Source organism: Hirundo rustica, chromosome 4 (assembly GCF_015227805.2).
Source record: "Hirundo rustica isolate bHirRus1 chromosome 4, bHirRus1.pri.v3, whole genome shotgun sequence".
Taxonomy (NCBI): Eukaryota; Metazoa; Chordata; class Aves; order Passeriformes; family Hirundinidae; genus Hirundo; species Hirundo rustica.
The window spans coordinates 33,631,372-33,656,610 of record NC_053453.1 but is presented as its reverse complement, the minus strand read 5'-3'; the positions used below and the strand labels follow the sequence as shown (position 1 = coordinate 33,656,610).

At 43.9% G+C, this 25,239-nt stretch overlaps 1 protein-coding gene across 2 annotated transcripts in view; it reads right to left on the bottom strand.

Moving 5' to 3' along the window:
- SRGAP1 (SLIT-ROBO Rho GTPase activating protein 1) overlaps window positions 1–12,372 on the bottom strand; it is a 145,099-nt gene extending 132,727 nt beyond the window's left edge. For both annotated transcript variants that reach the window (XM_040061513.2, XM_040061514.2), the window contains exon 1: window positions 12,147–12,372. In XM_040061513.2, coding sequence (XP_039917447.1) covers window positions 12,147–12,213 — 67 coding nt within the window. In that variant the 5' untranslated portion in view covers window positions 12,214–12,372. The remainder of the gene's footprint in view (window positions 1–12,146) is intronic.
- Window positions 12,373–25,239: the final 12,867 nt, after the last annotated feature.

The window sequence follows — 25,239 nt, the reverse complement described above, 5'->3', positions numbered from 1 at the left end:
GAGTGCTGCAGGAAGAGTCATTGAAGCAAAGGTTCAAGCAAACATTCATCTGTAAACCTTTCAAATAACTGAGCAAACATTTCTTTCACAGATTATCTGCAAAACTAGAAACACTCTGCCAAAAATTGGCACAAATCCTAGAAGAGCTTTAAGATTAAAAATCATTACAAAGGAAAGAGCTGGGGTTTTTTCTGTATACTGTGGTAAATAAATAAGGTATCCTCTGAACACTCCCCCCCTCCAGATTAATAAAGTAAGTATTCTTAATTTAGAATAGTCATGTAATTATCTCAATCCTACAGTCCCCCTTTTCCATTCCTTTAAAAAAGCAGAGCAGGAACACACTCTTGCTGCAATTCATAGAGAACCCTATCTCTCTGGTGCCTGCTCTAACTACCAGGCAATGGATTCATAATCACCCTGTAAATAATTAAATATTCATTAAGTCTGGGAAAGAGCTTGAGAGCTTCAACAAACAAGAAACCAGGGAGACTTGTCCAAGAATACTAAGTTCCTTAGTTCTCAGAGCAATCATTTGCGAGGTGGGAGATCTGCACTCAGGACTCAATTTTGAGTAAGATAAAGGTAGCAATATATTGAACTGAGCTCCTCACACAAATGCTCTGATCCCTAGGAAGGATGCCACTGATCAGATTCCTGATGCCACAATTTCATACATATTCTCACATGGCTCAGCAGAAAAAGCAACATTTTTAGGTCTACTCTGGTGGCAACTCAGATGACATCATCATGGATGAGGCTGGCACTTTGTCTCTGCCAGCTGGAGGCAAGGCAGTTTCTGGTCTATAAACATTAGAGACGCTGCCTTTCAAACTACACTACAGAATAAACATGTAGGCCAGTATGTGCAGTCACACAAACATACCAACACTTCAGAAGTGAGGCAGCTACCAAAGCGGAACTAAATGCAGCATCTGAAAGGCAAACACAAGAGCTAGAGTTCTTTTATGAATTTAATCCCATGGTATATTTTACACCCTAAGCCTCTTTGAGCCCTCATGGAAGACTGAAAACTGCTACTGTAGCCTGAAAGTCTGTCCTCTTAGGCCTGAGCAGAGACCCCATTCCCTCCCCCTCCCCATTACAGAGGCCATCCTGGAACCACCAAGGAAAAACAGAGAGCTATGCTGCACTGCCAAGTAGGCCACTTTCAAAGCATGCGCATGCAATCTCATGGAACAGATCCTCTGGAGACCCCTAGCTGCCCACCAGCAATCCCCCAGTTTGCTTGTCAGGGAATATATATTGGAGGAATTAGCCTTTGGCCCTTATTTTCATTGATTTTTTCCCTTTTGATATGCAAAAGATGTTTTTTCTTGCTCAACGTTATGGTTGTCCAGAAAGGTTTCTCAGATATGTGAGTCTCTCCTTAGTGCTTAGCCAGACCATGCAGCAGATCCTCGTGGAAGTTATGCTAAGGCAGGTGGAAAATATTGTGACTGCTGAGCATGACTTTATAAGGACAAACTGTGCCCTAGAAACTTGGGGGTCTTCTGTAATGCAGGTTACAGCACTAGTGGATTAGGGAAGAGCAACATGTCACATTCCTTGACTTGTACAGATCACTTGATGCCATCCCCCAAGACATCCTTGTCTCTAACCTGAAGCCACATGGGTTTGACAGATGGACAACTTGGGTCAATAAGAAATTGGCTGGATAGCCTCACTCAGAGAGTTGTGGTCAATGGCTCAACATCTACATGAAAACCAGTGATGTTGAGAGGTGGTCCTCAGGAGAGTGCATTGGGACCAGGGCTTTTTGACATCTTTATTGGTGACATGGACAATGTGAATGAATATACTCTCAGCAAGTTCGCGAACAACACCAAGCTGTGTGGTGTGGTTAACATGCTGTAAGGAAGTGATAGCATCTAGAGGCACCTCGGCTGGCTTGAAAGATGGGCCCTTGCAAACCTTATGAAATTCAACGAGGCCAGGTGTTAAGTTCTTGCATGTAGGTCAGGACAGTCCCAAGGACAAATACAGGCTGAGCTGAAACTGGATTGAGAGCAGTGCTGAGAAGGACTTGGGCATGATGGTTGACAAGAAGCTCTACATGATCTCGCAATGTATGTCTGCAGCCCAGAACACCAAACACATCCTGGGCTGCATCAAAAGAAACACGGCCAGTGGGCCAAGGGAGGTAATTCTTCCCCTCTACTCTGCTCTGGTGAGACCACACCTGGAAGGCTGCATCCCACTCTGAAGCCACCAATGTAAGAAGAATGGGGACATGCTGGAGCAAGTCCAGAGCAGGGCTATGAATATGATCAGAGGTCTGGAGCACCTTTCCTACAAGGACAGGCTGAGAGAGTTGGTGCTGTTCGGCCTGGAGAAGGCTCAGGGCAGCTTTCCAGTACCTAAAGGGAACATGAGAACTGGACAGGGAATTATTACAAAGGCACGTAGTCATAGGAGAAGGGGTAATGGCTTTGAACTGAAAGAAAGTAGCTTTAGATTACATTTAAGGAAGAAAATCTTTACTGTAATAGTGATGAGGCTTTTTTTCCTCATTAAGGCCACATGATCAAGTTCTCAAGGCATCATCTATTGCACCATACCACAGGTAAAGTGGGAATACTTCTTAAGAAGCACAGGATTTGACCACAACTACAATATCATGGCATCAGAAGTGGCTGGCAATTAAAGGATTACAATACAGTCCACAATAATCCGATGAGCTTGGCTGCAGAGGCACATAGACTGCTTATCAGAGGCTGCCAGTGAAGAAGTGATGCTGGGTGTGCATAGCGGCGCTCGCTGCCTCCACAGCACTCTGGGAGAAGAGGAGCACCTAGCAGGTAGGGACCTGCTACCTGCACTAGGTTCCCTCATCTCTCCTGCACAGGGGAGCCTTCTCCCACTCTGATCATGATTGTGATTTAAATGCTACGGTATCTGAGCAGATTAACACTTTGATTCTATTTTCTGTCATTGCATTAAGAATCTCACTGATTTTATGCACAGTTACTTGGAAATTAGGAAGGCACAAATGAAGACAGCCCCAAAAAAGGTACATGACACAAGCAACCCTATTACATTAGTCTTAATCTCAAGTAGTCTGTCAGGCAGCAAGCACAGCATAGTTGTCAAGTTCTTAAACACACCAGTAATCCATATGCACAACACACACAAAAGCTAGCTTTCTGCTACACATCTGGTTCCTCAAGGAACTAGTTATCATTTAAGCCAAGAATGCAGACACCACTTTGCAAAATATACGAGGCACCTATGGACAAGAACTTCATTTCTACTCATCAGCAAATCAGTGATTTGCAAGAGGTAGAGCTTGCTGTGCTAGCAAGCTCTGGTCTAACCAGTTACAGCAACCTTGGTGTAGTTAGAATCCTATGATAAGGGTTAAGAACTTTCTTCTTTTTAGCCTGCCTTTTGAATGCCTGCATAAATACTCTCAAAGAAATAAAAGTAACTTTGTGCCTAGCAACTTAGTCACAGAGACCAGTATTGAAACATTTGACAAAAGAAGAAAGTCTTATTGGGATGGTTTTTCTTGGTTTTAGTAGAACAAGCAGAATAGCAGACCACCTTGATCTATATTTTAAAAAATCAATTAAGTAACTTATAATAATTTCAATTTCTCCATTATTGTGTGAAACAGTAACTTAATTGTTGAGTTAGAAAGTTTCAGTTGAGATGCCAGCTCATCTTGGTACTGAAAGAACACTTACTTCATCTTGCCTCTGATCTGATGCTTTAGATTGTTTATCCTCTCTCTGCTTAAAAAAGAATCAGAGGGGAAAAGCTGAGAACAGCAAGGTTTGAAAAAAGACAGGTTGTCGAAAGACCAGAGTCATACAAGAGCTATCACTGAATCTTATTAGACTTCTGGTGTACTCTGTACTTTGTAAACATGAACAGATTCCTCTGATTTTCAGGAAGCAGATACTCTGGAACGGGCTAAAACAGTAGAGACTGCTTTCTTTTCCCATATGAAAGAATGTACACCGCAAAGTGAAAGGGAATCAGTTTGTCTCCTTATTCAGTTTTACACACACAGCAAAGCCAAAAGTGTGCACCACTCCATTTGGGACACCCTGGAAGAAACTAGCATCGTCTCAAAGATTCCCCACAAAAGACAGCACCAACAAACTGCTAGAAGATTTTACATGCAGCGTAATTCAGATGAGTAAGCACTGAGTCAGTTAAGGAGTCTGCATAGTTTACATGAATCTCTAGTCAGTTTTGTTTCCCACAACAGCTAATTATGCAAAGGGTTACAATCATTACTTCCTGGAAGTCATCATCCGGTAAGCCAGCTGCATTTGCTTTTTATTCCCAATATAGCTAACAAGAAATACTGCACCATAAGTGTTCTAATTATACTTTTTGTAACTTCTATTTTACAATAAAAAACCCACTTAAGTCTAGTGGGTTTTGAGAATGTTTTGGTTAATATGCTAATACAGCTCCCTTGCCTGTGTGTCAGCACTTCTGCATCTATAAAGGAAAGTCTCAGGAGGCTGCAAACAAAACTAAAGCATGTTTTACTGGTCAGTAATAGATAAAATAACCAAGTTAGCAGGAATATTCTAACTAATGAATCCATGATCACACTTCTAAGCAAGTTCTATTGAATCTTTTTTGAGAAAAATAGACAAAGTATTTTTCCCTTCTCAATACATTAATTAAAAGCAACTCCTCAGGCGCTATGATCAACGTAAACACAGATAAAGAACCCACATATCTTAGGAGAGACTTCATTAAAGACAGATCAATAGCACCGTCCTGCACTGGATAGAGTTTGGAGTAAATAACCAAGGCCATCTTTAACTTATTTCACAGATATGATTATTAAAGAGTCAAATCATAAAGCATACACTTTCTCCACAACATTTTCTTACAGCGTTTAGTGGGTTTTCCCTTCCTACCTGCAATACATACCTCATTAAGATGCATCTAAAACTGGGATTATTTTATTGTGCCAACTGTGAACTAAACCAAGCATTTACACTTTCCAGAGAACATAGGAGAATAACATGAAGTCATCACAATGCCTACATACAAGCCAGTTCTTGGAAACAAAACATCAGATTTGCTTGGGGTTATTTCCAAAATGCTCTTCATTTTTCATAATGACATTATATCTCAAGCTCAGGATTTATCAGTCACCACCAGGTAAAATTCAAGTTTCCAGAGGGTTGTACAATGCTGGACTGAATATTGCATCTTGCAATTCATACAGGTATATGCCTGAGAAACAGTGAGAGAGAGGAAAAAAAATGAGTGGGAAGGAGTTCTTAAAGAGATCTTCCTTGATCAGTTACAGAACTGAAATTAACTGAAAATGGCCTGAGAATGTGAACACTTTGCCTGGACAAGATGGATTAGTGGACAGAGCATAGGCAAAACACCTTTAGCCTACCAGGTGGCTGTAACTCGCTTGTGACACACTCTAATGTCTACCAGAAGATGACTTCCACAAGCTGCAGAAAACAGTAGATTCCAGAGGAAGTAGTGCCTCAGGATTATGGCTCCGTTACAACAGATCAAAGTGAATTGTTTGTCTTAGAGCACTCCCACAGGACCAAGCCACCACACAAACTGCCAGAACAGCCTGCAGTTGTTTAAGTCTTGGAAACAAAGGAAAAAACAGTGATAACCAACTCCTTTAGTTTTGGTGCCAGATACAGCCTTGGTAATGTAAAAGATACACAGCAAGCAGACTTCCTGTGCAGACAGCTCTGTCTCTTACCCAAGAAATTGCCCATGCCCTCAGCAATGGCCCTCTGTGCTTCATCCCAAGTATCTGCTACTGCACAACCCACCGGCCTCATCCCTGTTACTGATACAAAAGCAGTGATGCCAGTCATTGCACCTTCAACCACTGCCTCCAATTTTCAGCTGTTGCTCTTCTTCCACATACATATGTATGCACCTACCCACATATCCCCACAATCTCTTGAACCTCAGGGTGTGTGGCAAAGTGCCCAAGAGACAAAAAGTAAGGAAAGAAAAGATGAAATATCTTCAGGAACAAGAGGCCATTCATGACTCGCAGTTCCCAGACTGACCAGCACAATGCAAGGTCAGCCAGCCTTGCCTCACAGATGGCACTCGATCACATCAGCCCAGACAGCTCACAGCAGACAGCATGGGGCAGATCCCTTGGAAGGGTCAGCTCCATACGTGACTAGGGGGGAGAAGGCACTCACAGAAGAAATACTGCTGTAAACACTGCAGGAAGCAAAGGCAGCAGCACCCTGAGCACAGGCAGCCCTGGTACACATTTAGCCTAATCACTCACACACAAACAAACCCGCACACTCCAAAGCCTATTTTGCCCCGTGAAAGCTGAGCTGTAAGAGTAGATTAGACTCTAATAGGGATTAATACAAGTTAAGGTAGCAGCAATTTCCACTAGAGAGACCAGAAAGGTTAGACGTGGAATAGCATGACAGGTAGATGTAGGAAGGGTTGGGGAAAAAAAAGGTAAAGGAGAAGAACAAATACCACAGGAGCTTGCATTGACACCTGCCCAGCTCCATTTGTGCTCTCCCCCATGACCACCCCTGTCCAAAGCAGAAATCAGACATGCTGCACTGTCAAGGCATGGTCAGTGATTTCTAACAGGCTGTGTAATGGTCAGGAGGGGATTTCTTATCCAATCTCAACAGCACTGACCCACTTTTTTCCAGCAGTACCATCCATCACCTCTGACTGACAAGGAGGCCAGTTTCCACAAAAGGCAAAACCTAACACAGGCAAAGAGAAAATGGAAATAAATTCGGATCCCATTCTGTCATACTGAAGCCACTTCAAAGCTATGTTTAATTTTATTAGCAACTAGAACTCCAGTTCATAAAAAAGTGACCAATAAAAGATAACGGTAGGAAATTAAATGATCTTAGCATGATTTAGAGCACTGCTCTGCACCAGCAAAACTGCACAGACAGTAGGTTTGGAAAGGAGAAAAAAAAAAGCCCCAAAGAAATTATCATAAAAAGTTTCCAAATTGCTTCAGAGGCAAGTTAGAACTTCATGCTAGAGACTAACAAAAATGTGTATCTACAAAACATATGCATTAAATATGCATTATGACTGCCATACTGCCAGAAAGAAACACTATTCAGACAATTTGTTCACTACCTACCTTTTCATGTGTGCTATAGTAATCATGACTTTTTTCACCTTTAAATTCAAGTAAAATAATAAATGTAGCTTCAAGGTGGTGCAGGAGCACAGCAGCTACAGTGTGTGGTCAAACCAGGAAAAAAAGAAGTGAGTCTTGGTCATACTTTTAAAAAGGCATGAAGGAAAGGTGTTTTTTTCCTTTAATTATATAGAAAGACTAAGAAGCCCAAACCTCTGAAGCTCCTCAGTCATGACCTTAGGGAAGCAGACATTCTGCAGGGCTCCCCCATGCCCCAAATACTTTGATACATAGCATAGTAATAAACCAAGTTCCTTAGTTTTCATTCCAAGAGAGCTGTGGAAGAGTAAGAGTACTCTGAGTATGAGTTGGTTAACAAAAACATTACTGAATATGTTGCTGAATATGTTGGTTAACAAACCACCCCCCCCCCAAAAAAAACCCCATAAGACAAAACCCAAAACCAACCAAACCCAAAACCAACCAAAAAACTGTCTGAATCTGCAGATATCCCTTTCACCTACACTTTACCTGGACAACTGGAGTTTGTACTCTGAAAGGAAGGATCAGAGAGCTAGGAGAAAATGGTGGGGGAAAAGATAAGGAATTTCATTACACAACATAACTCCAACTAGAAAATAGCATAGTGAATAATATCCTTTCTGTAGCAAACAAAGTCATGTGTGTGGTCAAGTTCTTGGACCAGAAAAATTTCTGCAAAACCACACTTGATAAACTTCAACTTTGAAAACTGGCATCTATTCATCATATCTTTTTTTAAATAAACCTCAAGAATTCTGGCATCATCCAAGGTACCAAACATTTCATTACAAAGACTTTATTCAAAATACATATCAGTTTACTAAAACAACAGCCCAATTTGTACTTCAGAACTCAGCCTCTTCTCAGAGAGGTTTCTGTTGTTGTTTTAATGTGAAGCTGAAATTCAGTTTCACAATTCAGAATTTTCATTTTCCATAAAAATTAATTAGGCAATGTAATACAGACTGCTACCAAGTTCTTTCTGATGAAAAATAGGAGTATTTTGTTCTAAAGAAAGCCACACGAATATTGATCTTGGGGAAGTGTCTTCCTCCACAAACAGCTTTTGGGCTTGCATTTCCACTAGGTCCTTTCCAACTGAAAAATGAAGGTGGAAAAAGGAGGGGTCTAAGCAGCTCTTCCCTTAGCCCTTTTCAGCTGGAGATGCAGTTGCATAAGAAGGCTGAGACAAACTCCAGTGATTCTCAACAGTTCACACCATACAGAGGATCTCTCCAAAGAAATGGGCCTGATAATCAATCAATACAATGGTTACCTAGTCAAAGCACATTTCTCTCATGCATGGAAGGCCAGTTACAAGTCCTAAGGCAAGCATGCTAGTTTAACATGAATGACTGAAAAGCCCTCAGAGCAGTATATCCCCAATCCTCTTGCTACTACAAGAGATTTAGTTTTCAGAAGGATAAATTTCCGAAAGGAGCCAGGTATTCAAGATCTCACCAGCTCACCCTTTACCATACTCATGACACTCACTCACAGACATCAGAGGATGCTCTAGTGTTTCTCCATTACTGTGAATTGCTCAGTAACTTTATCAATACACACTTCTTCACATTATCAGCGGTATCAAGGAAGAGTTGATCCTCAGAATACAAAAAGATAGGCTACTATAGTCAACTGAGCCTTGGGTTAAGGCATGCTGTCTATAAATCTAATAGGGTCATACAGCAGAAAGTTAACACTTGGCTCATAACTACACCACCAGTCTGTTGCCCATCTAAAAAGTATTCATTCCACTTTCCAGCTGTAGTTGTATCCCACCACACCAGCTGCAAGGTTGATAAAACCACCTCTAATGACTTCAGAGCGCAAATAAAATTACCACTTTCTTCGGAAAAGCAAAGATACAACTAATACTGTGGATGACCAAGAATATGTTATTAGTTATGCTACTTTCCAGGTGCCTTTATGTGTACAAAGTCAGGTACCCATGCCATCATAATATTCTTACATCCCCCAAAACAACAGGAATAGGTATCCAGCTAGACAAATCTAACTTCAGTATTAAAACATCCTTAAATATTCTTCGGCTTTCTATACAATGTGCAGGGAAGTCAGTACACTTACCTTACTGATTCAATTGCAACAGTTCTCAACAGAAGGTAGACTAAAGAACAAGGATGTTGCAAAAAAAGGTGCAAGAAAATGCTCTGCCCAACAAGTCAGAAGTACCTTGTTTACCTCAGCTTGACAAACAGGTAACATTTACGGACTTTCTGCTGTTCCTGTATGACCTCTACTAAATCAATAGCCAATCTAGTGAGACTGTTAAAAATCCAAGGAGAAGATGTCAGTTTACACCACTCAGGAACCAGGCATGACAATTAATATCTGTTACTGCTTCCTGTTTGAGGAGTTAAGAGCAGAAAAACTGTGTGAAGAATGGCACTATCAAATCCTCATTTCCAAATATGGCACCATATACATACCCTAGAGGACATGTACTTTGCAGGCCCCTCCTCCTTCAGTATTAATATTCAGACATCTTAGGGCAGGATTTACAAACCCACACCTCAGTGGCGCGGTTTCTGAAGCACTAACGCTGATGCTCAGCAAGCCGGGCTCAATGCAATCTCACAAGGTCCGGGAGATAGGCGCTGCTGCGCTCCTGGGCACACGCCTGTCCAGACGACCTCAAATGGCCAGTCTGCTGCCCAGTTGTCCACATCCTTCAGCAACTAAACACACCAGCAGTGAGAAATCAGCTAGCCGTTGCAAACACCAGAAATCGCAGGCAGCAAAACCAATTTGGCCACACCCTTTCTCCTAACCTAATATAAGAAAATCCAAGCAGTATATAGGGATCTGATTTTCCTGAATTTACATTCCCTTAAATCTATCTTTCTGGCTAATTAGGGCTGATTCCTTAGGCCTTGAACCCTCGATATCAAAAGGATTTTCAAGATATCACACAATGGTATCACTCCTTTTTTATAGTATCACTGAGCTGGTGTCAAGCAGAATTATATCTTAGCACAGGCAGTTCTTGCCACCTGAAATACAACTGTAGTGATACTGGTTAAAGAAAAAGCATTTCTGACTACAACTGCTAGCCCAGCATACTTTTTCAAACAGCTGCTAATCAACAATAAAAACAAGACAGTTGGGTGGGACCAGACTGCACACACCCCAGACCACCACAAAGAAGCAAAGCAAGTTAAAATTCCTAGTAAGCTATATTTACAAATGCCACCACCCCTTGCAATTATAATGGGGGACCATGACACCAAAGGAGAGCCAGGTTATCAACAGTACTTTACGCCTTAATCTTTGGTGGTTTTTGAAATGATACAATATATGTAGCTGAAGGGCATGGCATTTTTTCTTCATTACTCAAAAGAAAATACTGGCATATATAGCAAATAGCTGCAGATAATAAAGGCTGAACCTTTAACAATCAAGTTAGGGGGAGGCAAAGAACAGTCTGCACACTGTGCAACGAGCTTAAGATTTCAAATATTTTTTATGCTCAGTGATCAAGACAAATCTGCACCATGTCCAGAGAGAGGCTAAAGCACCAATGCTTCAAGGGCTCAACGGCAGTGAATACACCAGCTATGTGAGAACTGTCTTGGCCCTGCCCATGTCAGACACACACTTGAAATGTGCCTTACCTGCCAGCTCAGACCCCTCACTGCCCACCTGTCTGGCAGATCTCTTAAGCACAGATCCCTCCCTGAACACAAAAAGCCTTCCAATAATGACAGGTATTTTTCACAAAAAGTTGAGCTTAGGAAGAAAAAAACCTCAAAAACTATCTTTTTACTTTTAAGAGGAAAAACCCCAACAAAACTACAAGCATTGCCTTGAAAAAACTGATATCATAGGATCAAATGAGAGGAAAATATACTGTGCAAGTACACAAAGTCAAAAATCCTTCAAAAACTGAGGAGTGGTCCCTCCCACCCTGTTCCAGATGCCTCATATAAAAGGTCCCCAGCCCTTGCCTGCGTGCAGCAGGGAAGGCTGTTCCTGAAGCCCACGGACCTGATTAAGAACATGCTCCATCTCTGCACATCGCAGACTGTGGGCAGCATCAAGGAGGAAACACCCTACCTATATAAAGAGCACACCGACATAATTTTAAAAAGCAGAGTTCAGGTGTTGCATAGCTTTTTAAATGCCGTTTCAGGTTCGCATCCATCCCTGGATTTATGACAATTTATGTATTATTCAGTATTTTCCCCGACAGCACCCAGAAGGATGCGCAGTAAAAGACCCGCACCCCAATGCCATGCCGCTACTTTCCCAATCTCTATTCCACCCAAGACGCCGGCAGAGAGAAAACGCTAGGCGACGAAACTCGAGGGTCTGGAAGCGCCGGTGGCTCAAGCCAGGATCTGCCGGCGCTGTCCTTGGCACAATAGTTGGATAAGATACAGCCGGGCGATGCGAGGCTGAAATACTTCCTGGGATGGCTGAATGGGCTCATTCAGTAGTCAAGGGTAATTCTTTTTATTAGCCATCTTCTACAGCACAGCACAGAAACTACAGCCCTGAGGGGAGGGTGGGAGACACCAGCCATGTGCCTCAAGAAAGGGGTATGGCTTAGCATTGTCTCTCGCCTCAGTAATTGACAAGGGTTGGTTTTGTTTGTTGGGTTTTTTTTTTTTTTGTCTTCCCTTTCCCCTTCCCTCCCCCCCCCACACCGGGCGTTACCGAAGTCGGTGGAGGAAGGGAAGGTGCTCGGCCGGGGCCGGGCTGTGGAAGCGCCACCGCAGCTGCCGTCCGGCCCCGGCCCCTCGGACCCACCGGCGCCGCTCGGAGCTCTGGGGGGGGCGGGGGGGAGAGCCTCCTCCGCCGCCCTCTCGCCGCTCCCTCCCGCCCCGAAGTTCGGGCAACTGGGACCGGCCGCCCCGCCGGCGGTGGCGGCTCGGCCGGCAGGCGGGGGAAGGGGCCGGCAGGACGCCCGGCCCCCGCGGCGGCTTTCCCGCTGCCTCCCCGCGCTTACCTTTCACTTGACTTTCATACTCCGCTATAATCTCTTTGTCCTTTTTGAATCTGCTCGGGGTTGACATTATCCACTCGCTTCTTCCGCTTCTCCGCCTTGTTCTAAATTATTATCGCTAATTATTCTTGTTTTTCTGGAGGAGCTCCCAAGTTGTGTCAGGCGGCCGCAAGCCCGAGCGAGCGCGGCGGCCGGGGAGGCGGCGGGCGCTGGCCCCGCGGGAGCGCCGCCGGCACCGGAGGCGGCGAGGCGGGGAGCGGCGATCAGACTAACCCCGGCGCAGGCACCATCGCCTCCCGGCACCGCCGCCGGCAGCAAGGCGGTCCGCGGCCCGGGGCCGCCGCAGGGCGGGGCGGCGGAGCAGCGGCCGCGGGGCGCTCGCTACCACTAGGCGAGGGCGGGGGCCCGGCGGCTGCGCCCCACCATTGTTATCTCTCCTCACGCACCCGGGAGAGGGGAAGGGAAGCAGGGAGAGAGCGGTGGGCGGGAGGCAGGCGGCCGTGCTCGGTCCGTACGCCAGAGACACTGGTTTCTGCTGCCGCCTCGCTCGCCTGGGTGGGGAAGTCGGGGCCGGCGCCCCGCCGTGACTAACCCCGGGCGGCAGCGCCGCGGCGCATGTCCCAACCTCGCGGGGAGAGCAGTCGCCGGCTCGGGGCGGCTCCCCCGCCGCGCCCTGGAGAGGTGTCTCCGGGAATAAACTTCTCCCCGCCCTCCCGCCGCTGTCTCCTCCCTTCCTGCCTGCCCGCCCGCCTCCGGTCGTCGTTCGCCTCGTCCGCCCGCTCCGCCGCCCGCCGCTCACCGCCCCGGGCCGGACACGTGGGTGCAGCGCCCGGCCGGCCCGCAGCCGGTGGCCCAGCACGCCTGGGGGGCTCAGGCGGGGGTGGGAGGACGGAGATCCCCGCTCCGCCGCCCCCATCGAGCACACGGTGGCCGGATGTCCCCCACCGAGGGACAGCCGTCTGAGGCCGCGGTACGGTTACAGAAGGACCTTCATCCGGCGGGGAAAGTTAAAGCCCCGTGCTGCCGTCAGCGCCAAGCCGCCCTGGGATGGGGAAGCCGGAGAAGACAAGTGGCCTTTGGGGACCCCATATGCCTCTCCGCTGTCTCCGGAGGCAGGGCACGGCTGCACCGGTGTGCGTAGGGGCCCGGACCCAGAGGGCCAGGGCATGGCAGCACCCAAGGGGAGAGCTGCACCCTCAGCACAGCAGGTCTTGCTTCCGCCGCTCTTACCCGCCCGGTGCTCCCATGGGAATGCAGTTTGTTCTCGATGGCAGGAGTGCCAGCATGCCTGTGTGGGGCATTCCCACATCTGCGGGAAACAAAGTTGGGCGGGAGGCCACTCAAAATGCTGCTCCCTTGAGCTGCTGTTCGTGGCGTGCATCTGGGCTGGCCCTGACTGTCACCTTTAGTGTCAGCCTTGGAAGGATGGATCCCAGCAAGCAGTGGTGCACAGCCCTCCCCGCAAAGCTGGGGCTGGGAAAGGGGGAAGAAGGACATTCATCCAGAAGGGCAGGAATAGGTGGAACTTGGAGCATGGGGCAAGTTGTCAGAAGGGCGTAAGTGACCCTGGCATACGCTTGGTCTGGGTTGTCTCTAGCTCCGGTAGGGACAGCCTCCTCTGCCTGAAGAGCTGGAAACTGGTTCAGCCCTTGGGGGCTGTGGAGGATGAGATTTGGCTGCCCGTTCTCCAGGTGCAGTGAGACCATGCCTGCCAGGAGTCAAGCACAGTGGTTCACAGAGCTGGTAACCACTCTTCTCCAAGGTCCCTGGCTGTAAAGTTGGGAATGCAGAAGGGCTCAGGTGTGGCTCAGGTTGTACAACCCATTTTTCTTTTCCCCCCAGCTGCTCTGAAATTTTGTTTTTGCTAGAGAAGAGCTTTCAAAAAAAAAATTGAAAAAGCAGAATGATGGGCACTGCTGCCTTGTGATGAACAAAGAATGTGGCTGTCATTCATAGTTCAAAGACAAAAGTCAAACTAAGGCACAGCTTCAGACTTTGACCTGCAGGGAGATCAGCTCTGAGGAGGTTAAAAACAGGCAGGGAACATTCTGGAGACAGAGGGCTCCATTGAGCCTGAGGTATGTCCAGGAGTGGTTAAGCAAAGATGCACGCTATTTACAATGAATTTCCAAAGATGGTGGCTATATAATTTTTGTGGTGGAAGTTCCCAAAGATCCCGTCCTGCACAGCTAGCTCTGACCTGACTCTTGGGGACAAACAAGTGAATTGTGGGATCATCTGCAATTGGGAAGGTTCAAGATTCATCTACCCGGTAATTTAGCTGGATTTGTGCTTGAGTGCTGTGAGGACCTGGGGCTCAGAGCAGTGGCACGGTTGACTGTACTCATGCAGACATTCTTGCTTGTGTTTATATTTAATTCTTACAAGCACCTTGCCTTGGTGTTACAGTTGCTCACTTCCACACCTCTGCATTTCAGCAGTAAGTGTACATCTGTCCTTTGGAGTTCATCTTTCATCAGGAAGCATGCTCTTCCTGCTAGGGAATCAGTGTTCCCTTTTCTATCTTCATGTTTTGTTCTCTGTAATTTTATTACATTTCTTCCTCTTGTCCTCCCAGTGCAATCTTTTTCCACTCTGATCCCAATCCAGATCACCTAACACTGTTTTAGTACAGGGGGTTATTGTCTAAAAACAATTTAAAAATTTAGGTTGGATAGTCAAATTACATCCCTTGAATAAGAAGCCCAGCTTTAAAAGAGCAGTCTTCTCTGTAATCCCAACCACTTTGATTTTCATCTCAACCTTTGATGCCAACATCTTGCCTCCTGGCTGTTCAAGTCCATCTGTTTGGCTGGAGACTGGCTGATTTACAAGACAGTGGTCTGTGTTCCCTGGGAACATGAGGCACTAGCTGGAGATTAGCTGATTGTCTGGTCTTTCAGAGCACTGCGCTTTTGTAAACAGGACAGGGAAGAGTGCTCAAGTCCCCTTGTGCCCTGTGTGAGGTTTTACAGGCTGACACCTCTAGCCAGACCAGTCCCTTTCTCCCTGACCTAGGACTTGGGCATACAAACCATGTCCAAATGTGGTTGAAGGTGTAGAAATGTTCTCTGCGTCCTCTCCTGAGACCCGAAGGATGCAGCCCTCTCTTACTACTGAGCCTGTGCTGTGAGGAGAAAGGTACAGAGGCTGAATGCCCATGCCTACACCATCCATTCCATCTGCACTAGATCCTGCATCCAGAGGATCAGCCTGGCTCCACAAAGCCAAAACAGAAGCTGCAGACAGATTATGTTACTGCTTGAGAGAAGAAGAAGAGACCACCTTTGGGCTCTGGAGACTGACCTCCCTGTATTCAGCCCTCAGCTCAGGGCTGTGTATCCGTGGCAAGACCACTGTGGAAGAATGGGCCAGTGACCCAGCAGGCTTGAGTGTGCCAGTCTTAGAGCTGCACAGATTCTGGATCCCTGAGTTAGGCTTGGACTCCCGGAAAACCAGGATTGAACTGGCTGAGAAATCTGATTCTGGCCCCCTGTCCCTGTTCTCCCCCTGCTTTCCACCTCTACCCCCCTCCCCCTACACCCCACCCCACCCCCCACCCCCCCTTCTTTAGAGATTGGCAAAGGATTGTGCGTTATTACATGGGTGTAATCTTCTTTTAAGATGTTCATGGCAGCTCAAGTCTCCGGACTCAATTCCGCACTGATTTACACAGCCTGCAATCCCACTGTGAGGATGGTGATTGCACAGGAACAGACCCTGCCTGGGCTCTGCGATGCCACGTTTGAGGTGACTTACAGGACACAGAAGATTATTACAGAAGTGCCTGTCATTTGCGACCTGTTCCTGAAGATCCCCCCAGAGTTCCCATGAATTTTGAGAGCAGCAAGTGCTGGAGCTGTGGAGCAGTCTTGTTATATAAATCCCTGGGTGCCCATGAATGATGCTTGAGAAGTCATGTTTATCCACTGTGAACTCTAACTTACTGCTTGTAGAGTATATCCAGGTCTTGGCAGGGAGAATGCTATAGACATTTAAAAAGTATTAGGATAAAGCTGATGGAGAGCACATATGTTGTTGCAAGAAACAGAGTTGTATCAATAATGCAGTGTAGTACAGCACTGTTGTGGTACAGTTCTGGTGCAGGGTTTGTGGACTGTACCTCAGTGTATGGAGTTAGATAATCTACTCCACCGGGAAATGGAAAACCTGAATTATGTATGACAGAACAGAGACGTGTTTATACAGAGAGCAGTTCCTGCAATACTTCATACACTTAGTGCAAAAAGGGAATAACGCAGGCGTGCTTGATTCTGCTTGCTTGAGAACTTCATTATTGCATTTAATTTACACAGCCTGATGAGCTGTGCAGTATTTGCTTTCTTCTGCTGCTAATAAAAATAGTCCATATAACTGGTTGCTGGAGTATCATTGAGCTATTCTCTGTGAGTATATCATGAAACACATTGACCCCCTTAAACAATAAAACCCTACACTATTTTTCTTTAGTTTGAAAAGAAGACAAATAATTCATCTTGCTTTATAATTGCAGTCAATCAGTCATTTTACAATTGGACAGTAAGTCTCTAAGTGAAAGACCAAGCTTTAATTGAAACAATGAAACATTTGATTGTTACTGAAAAATCAGTAAGAGGCACCATTCAAAGAGCTTGTTCAAATGTTTGTCACTGATAAGATGCACATTTCTAAAGAATTAAATCTATTTGCTTTGGAATGAGATTATTTTAGCGAATACAATTGCTTATCTAAGATGTAAAACCAGTGAGGCTTTTTTTCTCTCCCCTGCCCCCAACCATCGCAGTGCTTAATGCTGCTCCATGCTTATAAACTCCTGAAACATGGAGATGAAATCTGGGCTTACGGGGTTTGGCTGCAGAAGAGCCAGGACTTCACCCTGGCTGACCTGAAAGCGGCTCCAAAGCATTCAGCTGGACCTTCACAACAATGTAATGAAGACTGTGAGCTGTCCAAACTTAGCAGGTCAGGAGAGATGTTTCCCTTATCTGAGTTTCCCTGTGATCCTAAGCTGTCACTCACCTTTCATTGCCAGGAATTGTACTCTGACCATTGGCATAGGTATGCTGAGTAAAAGGACAGGTGTACACAATTTCTTCCAGAAGCAGAAAGAAAAGGCATTATTTTTCCACAGTAAGAGTGTTTACAGATGGAGTATTGTAGAATTGGTAACATGCTATAAATTCATGCTATGCCAGGGTCCATGACCATTTTCAAGCCCTAGGCTTTACTGCGTACCCTGTCAGGTTACTTTTTTTGTCCATTATGCTGAGTTTCTTTAGAATACAATGATCAGAATGTCCATTTTGTGAGCTTCACACACTCTAATTTGGGCAACTGAAGTCATATGCCCAATTCAAATGAGGGCTCCTTAGTATGAAAGAGACAGAGCTCCAGGAGCATGTCCAGTGGAGGACTACAAAGATGATTAAGTCATCTCTCTTACGAGGACAGGCTGACAGGGTTGGGCCTGTTCAGCCTCAAGAAGAAAGGGCTGAGGAGGGACCTCGTCAATGTCTGTAAATATCTGAAGGGAGGGTATCAAGAGAATGGAGCCAGACTCTTAGTGGTGCTGAGCAACAGGACAAGAGGCAGAAACTGCCACTCAGGAAGTTCCACCTGCACATGAGGAAGAACTTCCTTTACTGTGAGGGCGACTGCATCCTGGAACAAATTTCCCAGAGAGATTGTAGAGTCTCCTTCCTTGCAGATACTAAAAAGCTGTCTGGACACAATCCTCAGTAACACCTTCGAGGGACTCTGTCTGAACAGGGACGTGGGACAAGATGCCCTCCAGTGCTCTCTTCCAACTGTACCCATTCTGTGATTCTGTAATTTAACCAAGTCATTTAACCTCCTTCAAAAGTCAATCAGGAGAGGTGAACATCTGAAATTCACTTATTTTAGACACTTAATTTAGTATAGATTTTGTTCCCATTTTCCTTATATGACCTGAGGTCATATAAGACAGTAATGATATCCTCTTCATAAAACCTGAAAGTGATATGCTGACTCTTAACAATTAGGAATATTTATTGTGCTTTGCTGCTGAATAAAATGCACAGCTAAAGGTATGCAGGCTGCATTTGTTCATTTACTAATTGCAGTCACATTGGAAAGTAATCCTGTTGGCCGGTCATCTGAAGGAGGATTCCGGAAAACAACTACCAGGTAACCTTTTCTATGTATGTGTGCGCATGCACATGTGTGTATACAGCCAACCCGCCATGTCAAAACGCGTGCAATAGCTCTCTCAGCATGAAATTCATCTGAATCCAGTGGAGAATTGTTCACATCACAGAAAAAAAAAAAAAATCTTCCAAGTGAAATCACTGACTTGAAATGTTAAGGGATCCTTCTGGTTCAGTAAGGTAAGACTTCAGTCCTGGAGGACTGAGAGAGTCTGGGACCTGAACAAGCATTGTGTTTCTTCTAAATCAAAAAGAAAAGCACCAAACACAAACTTCCCCACATTAGTTTCATCGCTATTTTGTTTGAAGAAATTAATGAGACTTAAAGAAGTGATTGATATGTTAATATTTAGTCCTTTGGTTTTACAATTCTGAAGTGTATTTTAATGTTTCCTTGTTAACTTGTTCATTTTGAGCAGTGCTAATAGGACTAATGACATAACTAACATATAGAAAGCGATGAGGCTACTTTATGCCTTCTACTGTTGTTAAGAATATTATCCTTTTTTATATGGTATTGCTATTCACGTCCCAATTAGTAATTACAAGGAGGAATGAATTCCAAGTAATAACTTTTTCACTTAATGAGAAGAGACTGAGGCAGCCTTGCCATTTGGAAGGAGAAGAAATATAGAAGTAATTGCATCCTCACTGCAGGGTTTGTGCTCTCTTTGGGGCTACTTTTGTTCTGTTGGAAGCCTTTGAGACTCTAGTATTCCACTTCTGAACATAATGAGCTGAATGCCAAATTTGTAATCTTTACACACCTTATATCGGCCAGTTTACATGCACTAGCATTATTCAGTATCTTCATCTTCTTAAATTTAAGAGTATATTGTCCAGAGAAGCAGGAAGATTTTTGTTTTGATTTGGCTTTTCTTTCTAAGCCAGGTAAGGGAACACCAGTGTATTTTGAAGAACTCTTCTAAGTGAGCTTAAGGTGTCTTAGTGGTATTAAAGTCTTTGATGAGCAGATAATTGCAACTCTGATAAACAGGTCTTGGGTTTAAATTTTTTACTTGCATTGTTTGTGTTTGTTCTATCCATTCTCATGTAAAAATGAAATGCTTCTGCTACTTTATTACTCCTGACCTTCTCATAATACTGGTTTTGAGTGGAGAACATTAGAAGCTGTTATGTTTAAAAGGAGAAGGAACTGCTTGAAACAGCATCAGATAATTAAGAACATCACATTTTGAAAAATCACTCCTATGTACTTCATCATGCTGCTGTTATCTGACTTGAAGTGGAATGCTTCTATGAATAAGGCTGCTGGATTGTACCCTCAGGACTTAGTTAGAGGAACACAACTCCCAGTCCTTGCTATCCTTATATGGCCTTCGTGGGCCATCCAGATTTCCCATCCAGGAATCTCAGCTTTCTGGGCTGCTTCTGTCTGTGCCAGTAGTTTAAAGATTGCAAATCGCCTTCATTTTTTCTCAAAAGGCCATTAATTTTGAAGCCCAGCAATGACACTTCAAATGTCAGCCTTGTTCATTTTCTCAGAAGCATCCAGCTAGTCTGCTTGTTCATTAATGTGGCTAGCTGGGTGGAAACAGCTGCAGTCTATCCGGATAAAAAAGTGCCTGGCTATTAATGGTCTACACAGCATGCTGTAATTTCTCTGATTAAGCCACTTGCTTTACCCTCTGGCTGAGCCCTTGCATATGTGGAGAGAGGCAAGAGTGGAAAAAGAAAGGCTATCTCTGTAGCATCTTCTCTTTTGATTATTGATAGCATGCTGCTGCTTTGCTGAGTTTTTTCCCCCTTAGTTACTTTTGCCTTCACAATTGGAAAAAGACAAACCAGACTTATGCAGGAGGGGTGTCAGATGGCTAAAGGTGATGATACCTGGGACTCAGTGATCTTTGTGGGTCCCTTCCAACACAAAATATTCTGTGATCCTATAAGGAAATGCTAATGCCAACATAACTGAATCTTAGACTGTGAAATAGAGGTAGGAAAGGATCCAGCTCTAAGCAGGGTCTGAGGAGACCCAATATTTCTACATTTTTCTTAATACCACTTTACCTTCACTCAAAATCCCAGCTGCTAGCATGGCCCGAGAGCACTCCAAGGGTGAGCTGTGTGGTGTCAGCTGAATGGTTTCAGGCTGCAGAAGGAATTGAATCCAGACCTGCTTCTAGGGCTGCTGTCCCTCTGTATTAAAAGACATCAGGATGTCCCTCATCTGCCACTGAATTTTAAAAGGCAAGGATTAACCTTTTTTTTTTTTTTTTTTCTTTTTTAAGTATTTGATAATAGTGTGTCTTTGTACAGGGAAGGTGCTCCTTGCTGCAGTCTGCCTCTCTGGATGAATTTTGAGGTGCCAATGATTCCTCAGGCAATGCCCAAGTCCCTGCTGCAGACGTGTGGAATCGCTGGGTTGTTAAACCTGGCTTTCTGTCATATCCACAGGTTGCAGCTGACCTTCTCTGCACACCTTGGCTGTTGGCTCTCATCAACAGGAAACACACAGTAGCTCAAAAGTAAAATATACTGATGTTAGCCCCATAACTGTGGCTTCAAAGTAAAACTTTTAAGCTTTTATGCCAGTGTCCAAGAAGGTGCATCCCACATGGAAGAAAAAGCAGTAAGGAGTTCAGGAGCATTTTTCCCCTTTCATTTTTGACATGTGATTTAACATTTCTTAGTCATAGTTCCCTTTTCTTATTTCTGTTCGGCCACCCAATGTCACAATAATTGGGTGTGCAAATAGTGCAAACTGCACACAGGCACTTGTCTCCAAATGAAGTTATTTTTATAGAGTGTTTCTGAGACACATATAACCGAAAGCTTTCTGTTAACATCCACTGCTTCAAAAATTCATTTTGACCGAAGATAATATCTGTTTAAGATTATTCATAGTTTTCAAAAGTGCCTAAGACTAAAGATGTGTAGAAAATCCTTCCTGGGGGCCTCCAGGGCAGTTTCCAGCCGAGGCTGTTGATGTATTTGAGATGTCACAGCTCCCTCCAGCGGGCTACTTCCAGGAAGAGGATTCTGCAGGCACCAACCCAAAGCTTCCAAACCTCAAACAGAAAATATTAAACCCATTTTTTAAAAAACATTTTCCCCCCTGAACGTAGTAGCCGATTCTCCCTTCTCACAATACAATAATATTTGAAGCAAAGACTTGTATAAAATCTGAGAAAATTAGCACATGTGGACCAGATTTTCATAGAGGCTCAAACCAATTATTTCCTGATGACTGCCATGTAAATATAGTTTTTCGTTTGGACTAGGGTGGCATGGCCTATGAAACCACACCATCTGAGATTTAGTAGGATAAGTAAGGTTTCCTATGTTTACATTCTCCAACTCATCATTCTCCAACATCAAACTACTGCAACAAGTCCAACACAAATTACATGCAATTCATCTCAACGTATGAGACTCCATGTAGGTTTGTTTTCATAACATGGATTACTGGTTCTTATGAACCTTCACAGAAGTTGATGCCTTCTTTTACGAGTTTTCAACTGTGCCACTGGATGAAGCCATGTCCATGGGTATGATAAATTCTAGTCCAGGCTGAGTAGCAGATCCAGAATGAAAATGTGTTATTTCCTTCCAAGAACCTGAAAACACAGAACAATTCTTTTGGGAGATTTCCAATAATTCTGATTCTGAGTGTCATTTTTTGTGTGATTTTCATATCCCATAAATCTTTCTAGCTTCTAGGGAGATGATGTCTGGTGACATAAGCATTTTACAAATCTTTTAATTTTCACAAATATAGTAAATGCCATCATCTATATTAATAATTTTTAGACCTATGATTTAATATTATTAGATTGATTATTTGATATTAAAAGGAAAGTAATGAAATGAGTTTAAGGAAGTTCATTACTACTTTTTTCCAATCAACTTTTGTTCACATTACTGATTCTTCAGTAGTGGTTCAAGCTGGGGCTTGCAGCTGATGGATAGTGCTTGCAAACCAAGGAATAGATTCAGCATGATGGTTATAGATAGGTGGTGACTGAGCCTATAAGAATCTGCATGAGATACAGTGGTATCAGCATCTGGAGACACAACAACAGCACTGCATAAATCACGTGCAGTGTTATATGTTCTCAAGTACATAATATGTTGCCTGGCAACTGCATGTCTCTTAGCTTGGAAAAGTAACTGTTTTTAATTATGTCCTTGTGATACTGTACGACCACAGAATTAAAAACACTGAATCTGCCTGATTGCTTTAAAAATGACATTTATCTAAAAATTAGGCTCCTTTTTCAGATCATCAAAATGCCTTACCTCAGTCAAGCATTCTGTGCTTCTGGTGTTTTTCCTAAGCATACACTACAGTGTTGCACTCCAAGGATAATTATGCAGAACCTGTTTTCTTTTCCCCGAATAGTTCAGGATTTATGGAATTTATAAAGCATCCTTCATGTAGTCAGGGCCTGCCGCCTCTTCTTTTTTTTCTCTGTCAGAATGTGCTTACATCTCTCAGCTCACGGAGACAAGAATTTTGGGCTGTTTTGCCCTCCTGTGGCTTAGACTTTATCTTGTGTAAAGAAAGGCGCTAATATGCAGACCATCTTGGCACATATCAGTAGTTAACAACATCCTTCAGCTGGATTTAGGTAAGCTAAGTACACCTGAAAAGCTGGATTCCAATTCCATATATATACTGTATTCCCAGGTTTCTGTAAACTGCAATTCCTGCACTCTGTTTTAAAAAGACTAAGAGTGGACCACATTAGTAAAACACTTCACAAAGTCATGGAGCTGGTGCACAGTTTAATCCACAGTCTTCAGTGTACGATCCTCTGTGAAGAACATACCTTGAGAAGAAACTGTGACTATTACCCATCTTTACAGGTCCAGCCTCAGCAGGAAAGGAGTAAATAATTCCCTGAAGCACACTGCCTGGGACACCCTGCAACGTGGGAGTCACCTCTCTATTCAAACCCCCTTTGATGAAGTGAATAAGGAATAGCTCTTCTATTACAGGGGTGAATACTCCAACCAGAAGGTGGGTTATGGTAAAGTTGTCACAATTTCACAACTTTATTTTGTGGACTCCTTCATATTTGAGGGTCTTAAATAAACTCTGAGAGAGTTGTTTGGACTGGACCTCTTACTTAAAGAGATGCTCAGTTGCCTGTAGGCAATAAATCCCATATGCATGGGAAAATTGAGCTACTCCAAATAAATATTTTCAAGTGGCATGGACAAATTTCTAGTGAATCAGTATGTTTCCAGCATTACTAACCAGCTGCTGCAGAGTTCTTTGAAATGAATTCTTGTACATAGATATTTAGTTCTACCTTATTTGTATATTTTATCAAACCCCAATATTATTTTATTATTTTTTAATATGGTCCCAAGTCCCTATTGAGATTGTGCTCTTTTCATGTTTTAACACCTAATTGTCCCTTAAGAAATTTTCAAGAAATAACTGACTGCTAGATGACTCCTAAGAAAATAACCCTAGCAGATCATCTAAGGGAGGATGGCATTAAGAGTAGTCTCTCATATCATACTCAGTTCTGTACAGCTTTTTCACTGTATGGTTACATAGGAAAAAAGATTTCCTCAGGCCCTATTGCTTCATACTCAGAATATAGGACATTAACTTCATATTACTCTTTCTGGCTTCTTTTTCTTCTGTGTATGGAGTCCTTACCTTATTTTGTAAAATGTAAGAAATGCACTAAATATGAATATGAACATATACTTTATTAAACTCAGCACTGGCACAGATTACCCAGGGAGGTTGTGGACTCTTCATCCTCAGAGGTAATAAGAAGATATTTGAACATGGTCCCAAACAGCCAGCTTCAGGCCTTGCTTGAGCACAGGGGTTGGACCAGATGACTTCCAGAAGTCCCTTACAACCTCAGCCATTCTATGATTCTGTGAAACATACAGTGAAGGGAGTCTGAAGACCAAATTACTTACTATCTGTCTTTTCCTTTTGCTTCCCCCAGACCTTCTCAGCTAACTTGAAAGTACCTACAGAGAAAAAAAAATCAGTCTCAAAACCCAAACTTATTGCAATAGGACATGACTCGGAATTTGGCAAGTTCAGCCTGTGGAGCAGAATGAAAAAACTCATCCTTAAATCCAGAGCCTGATGGGCAGTTTCCAAGTAGTCACACTGAGCTGGGGGACCAGCAGGTGATGCACCTCACCTGACCAGTCAGGAAAGAGCAAGATAGATCCATCTAGCAAAAGACTTTTTTTTTTTTTTTTTTTTTTTTTTTTTTTTTTTTTTTTTTTTTCCCGAGTTTATTGCTTTGGTTTGAAATTGTATTAGACTGGGAGGACTTTATCTTGCTTTTCATAAAGCGAGCTGTGAAGAATAGATACAGGATTATCAGTGCACTTCAGAGGTTGTCTTTTGTATTCATCAAATTGGTCCAATATAAGATTTCAGGCCCTACATCTCAAGCACTGCAGTGCCTAATGCCAGATGCAGCCCTCGCTGTCCACTTCCCTTCCCAGTGCGAGGGGAGAAGCGACTGCCCAGGAAATCCAGTGTGCTGTGTGGGAGCTGCCTTGTGTGGGCCAGAAGACACAGCAATGGGATAAGCCTGGGATCCCTCCTCAGCTGTCCAGTGTGTGAGTGGGTGTCTTGGAGAAAGCACACCTGCCATAGCCTGGGGAATTCACAGCCACATCTCTTAGTGCCCAAGAATGTAGCTGGAAGCACCAGACCCTAGGCAACAGCCAGCCAAGGAAGTAGTGTGTGCCCCAGTCTTTAAACTTGTGTGGCTGCTCAGACAGGATAATAAGATTCACTGAAGAACAAACAGGCATGACCTGAAGAGAGAAAATGAAAGCAAATCTTCCTCTGCAGCAAAACTGGCGAGGAATGAGGTGGAAGAGTCACATCTGCTTTATAGATGTAATGTGGAGATGAAGTAGAGAAGGGATTCTCTGATTAAAAA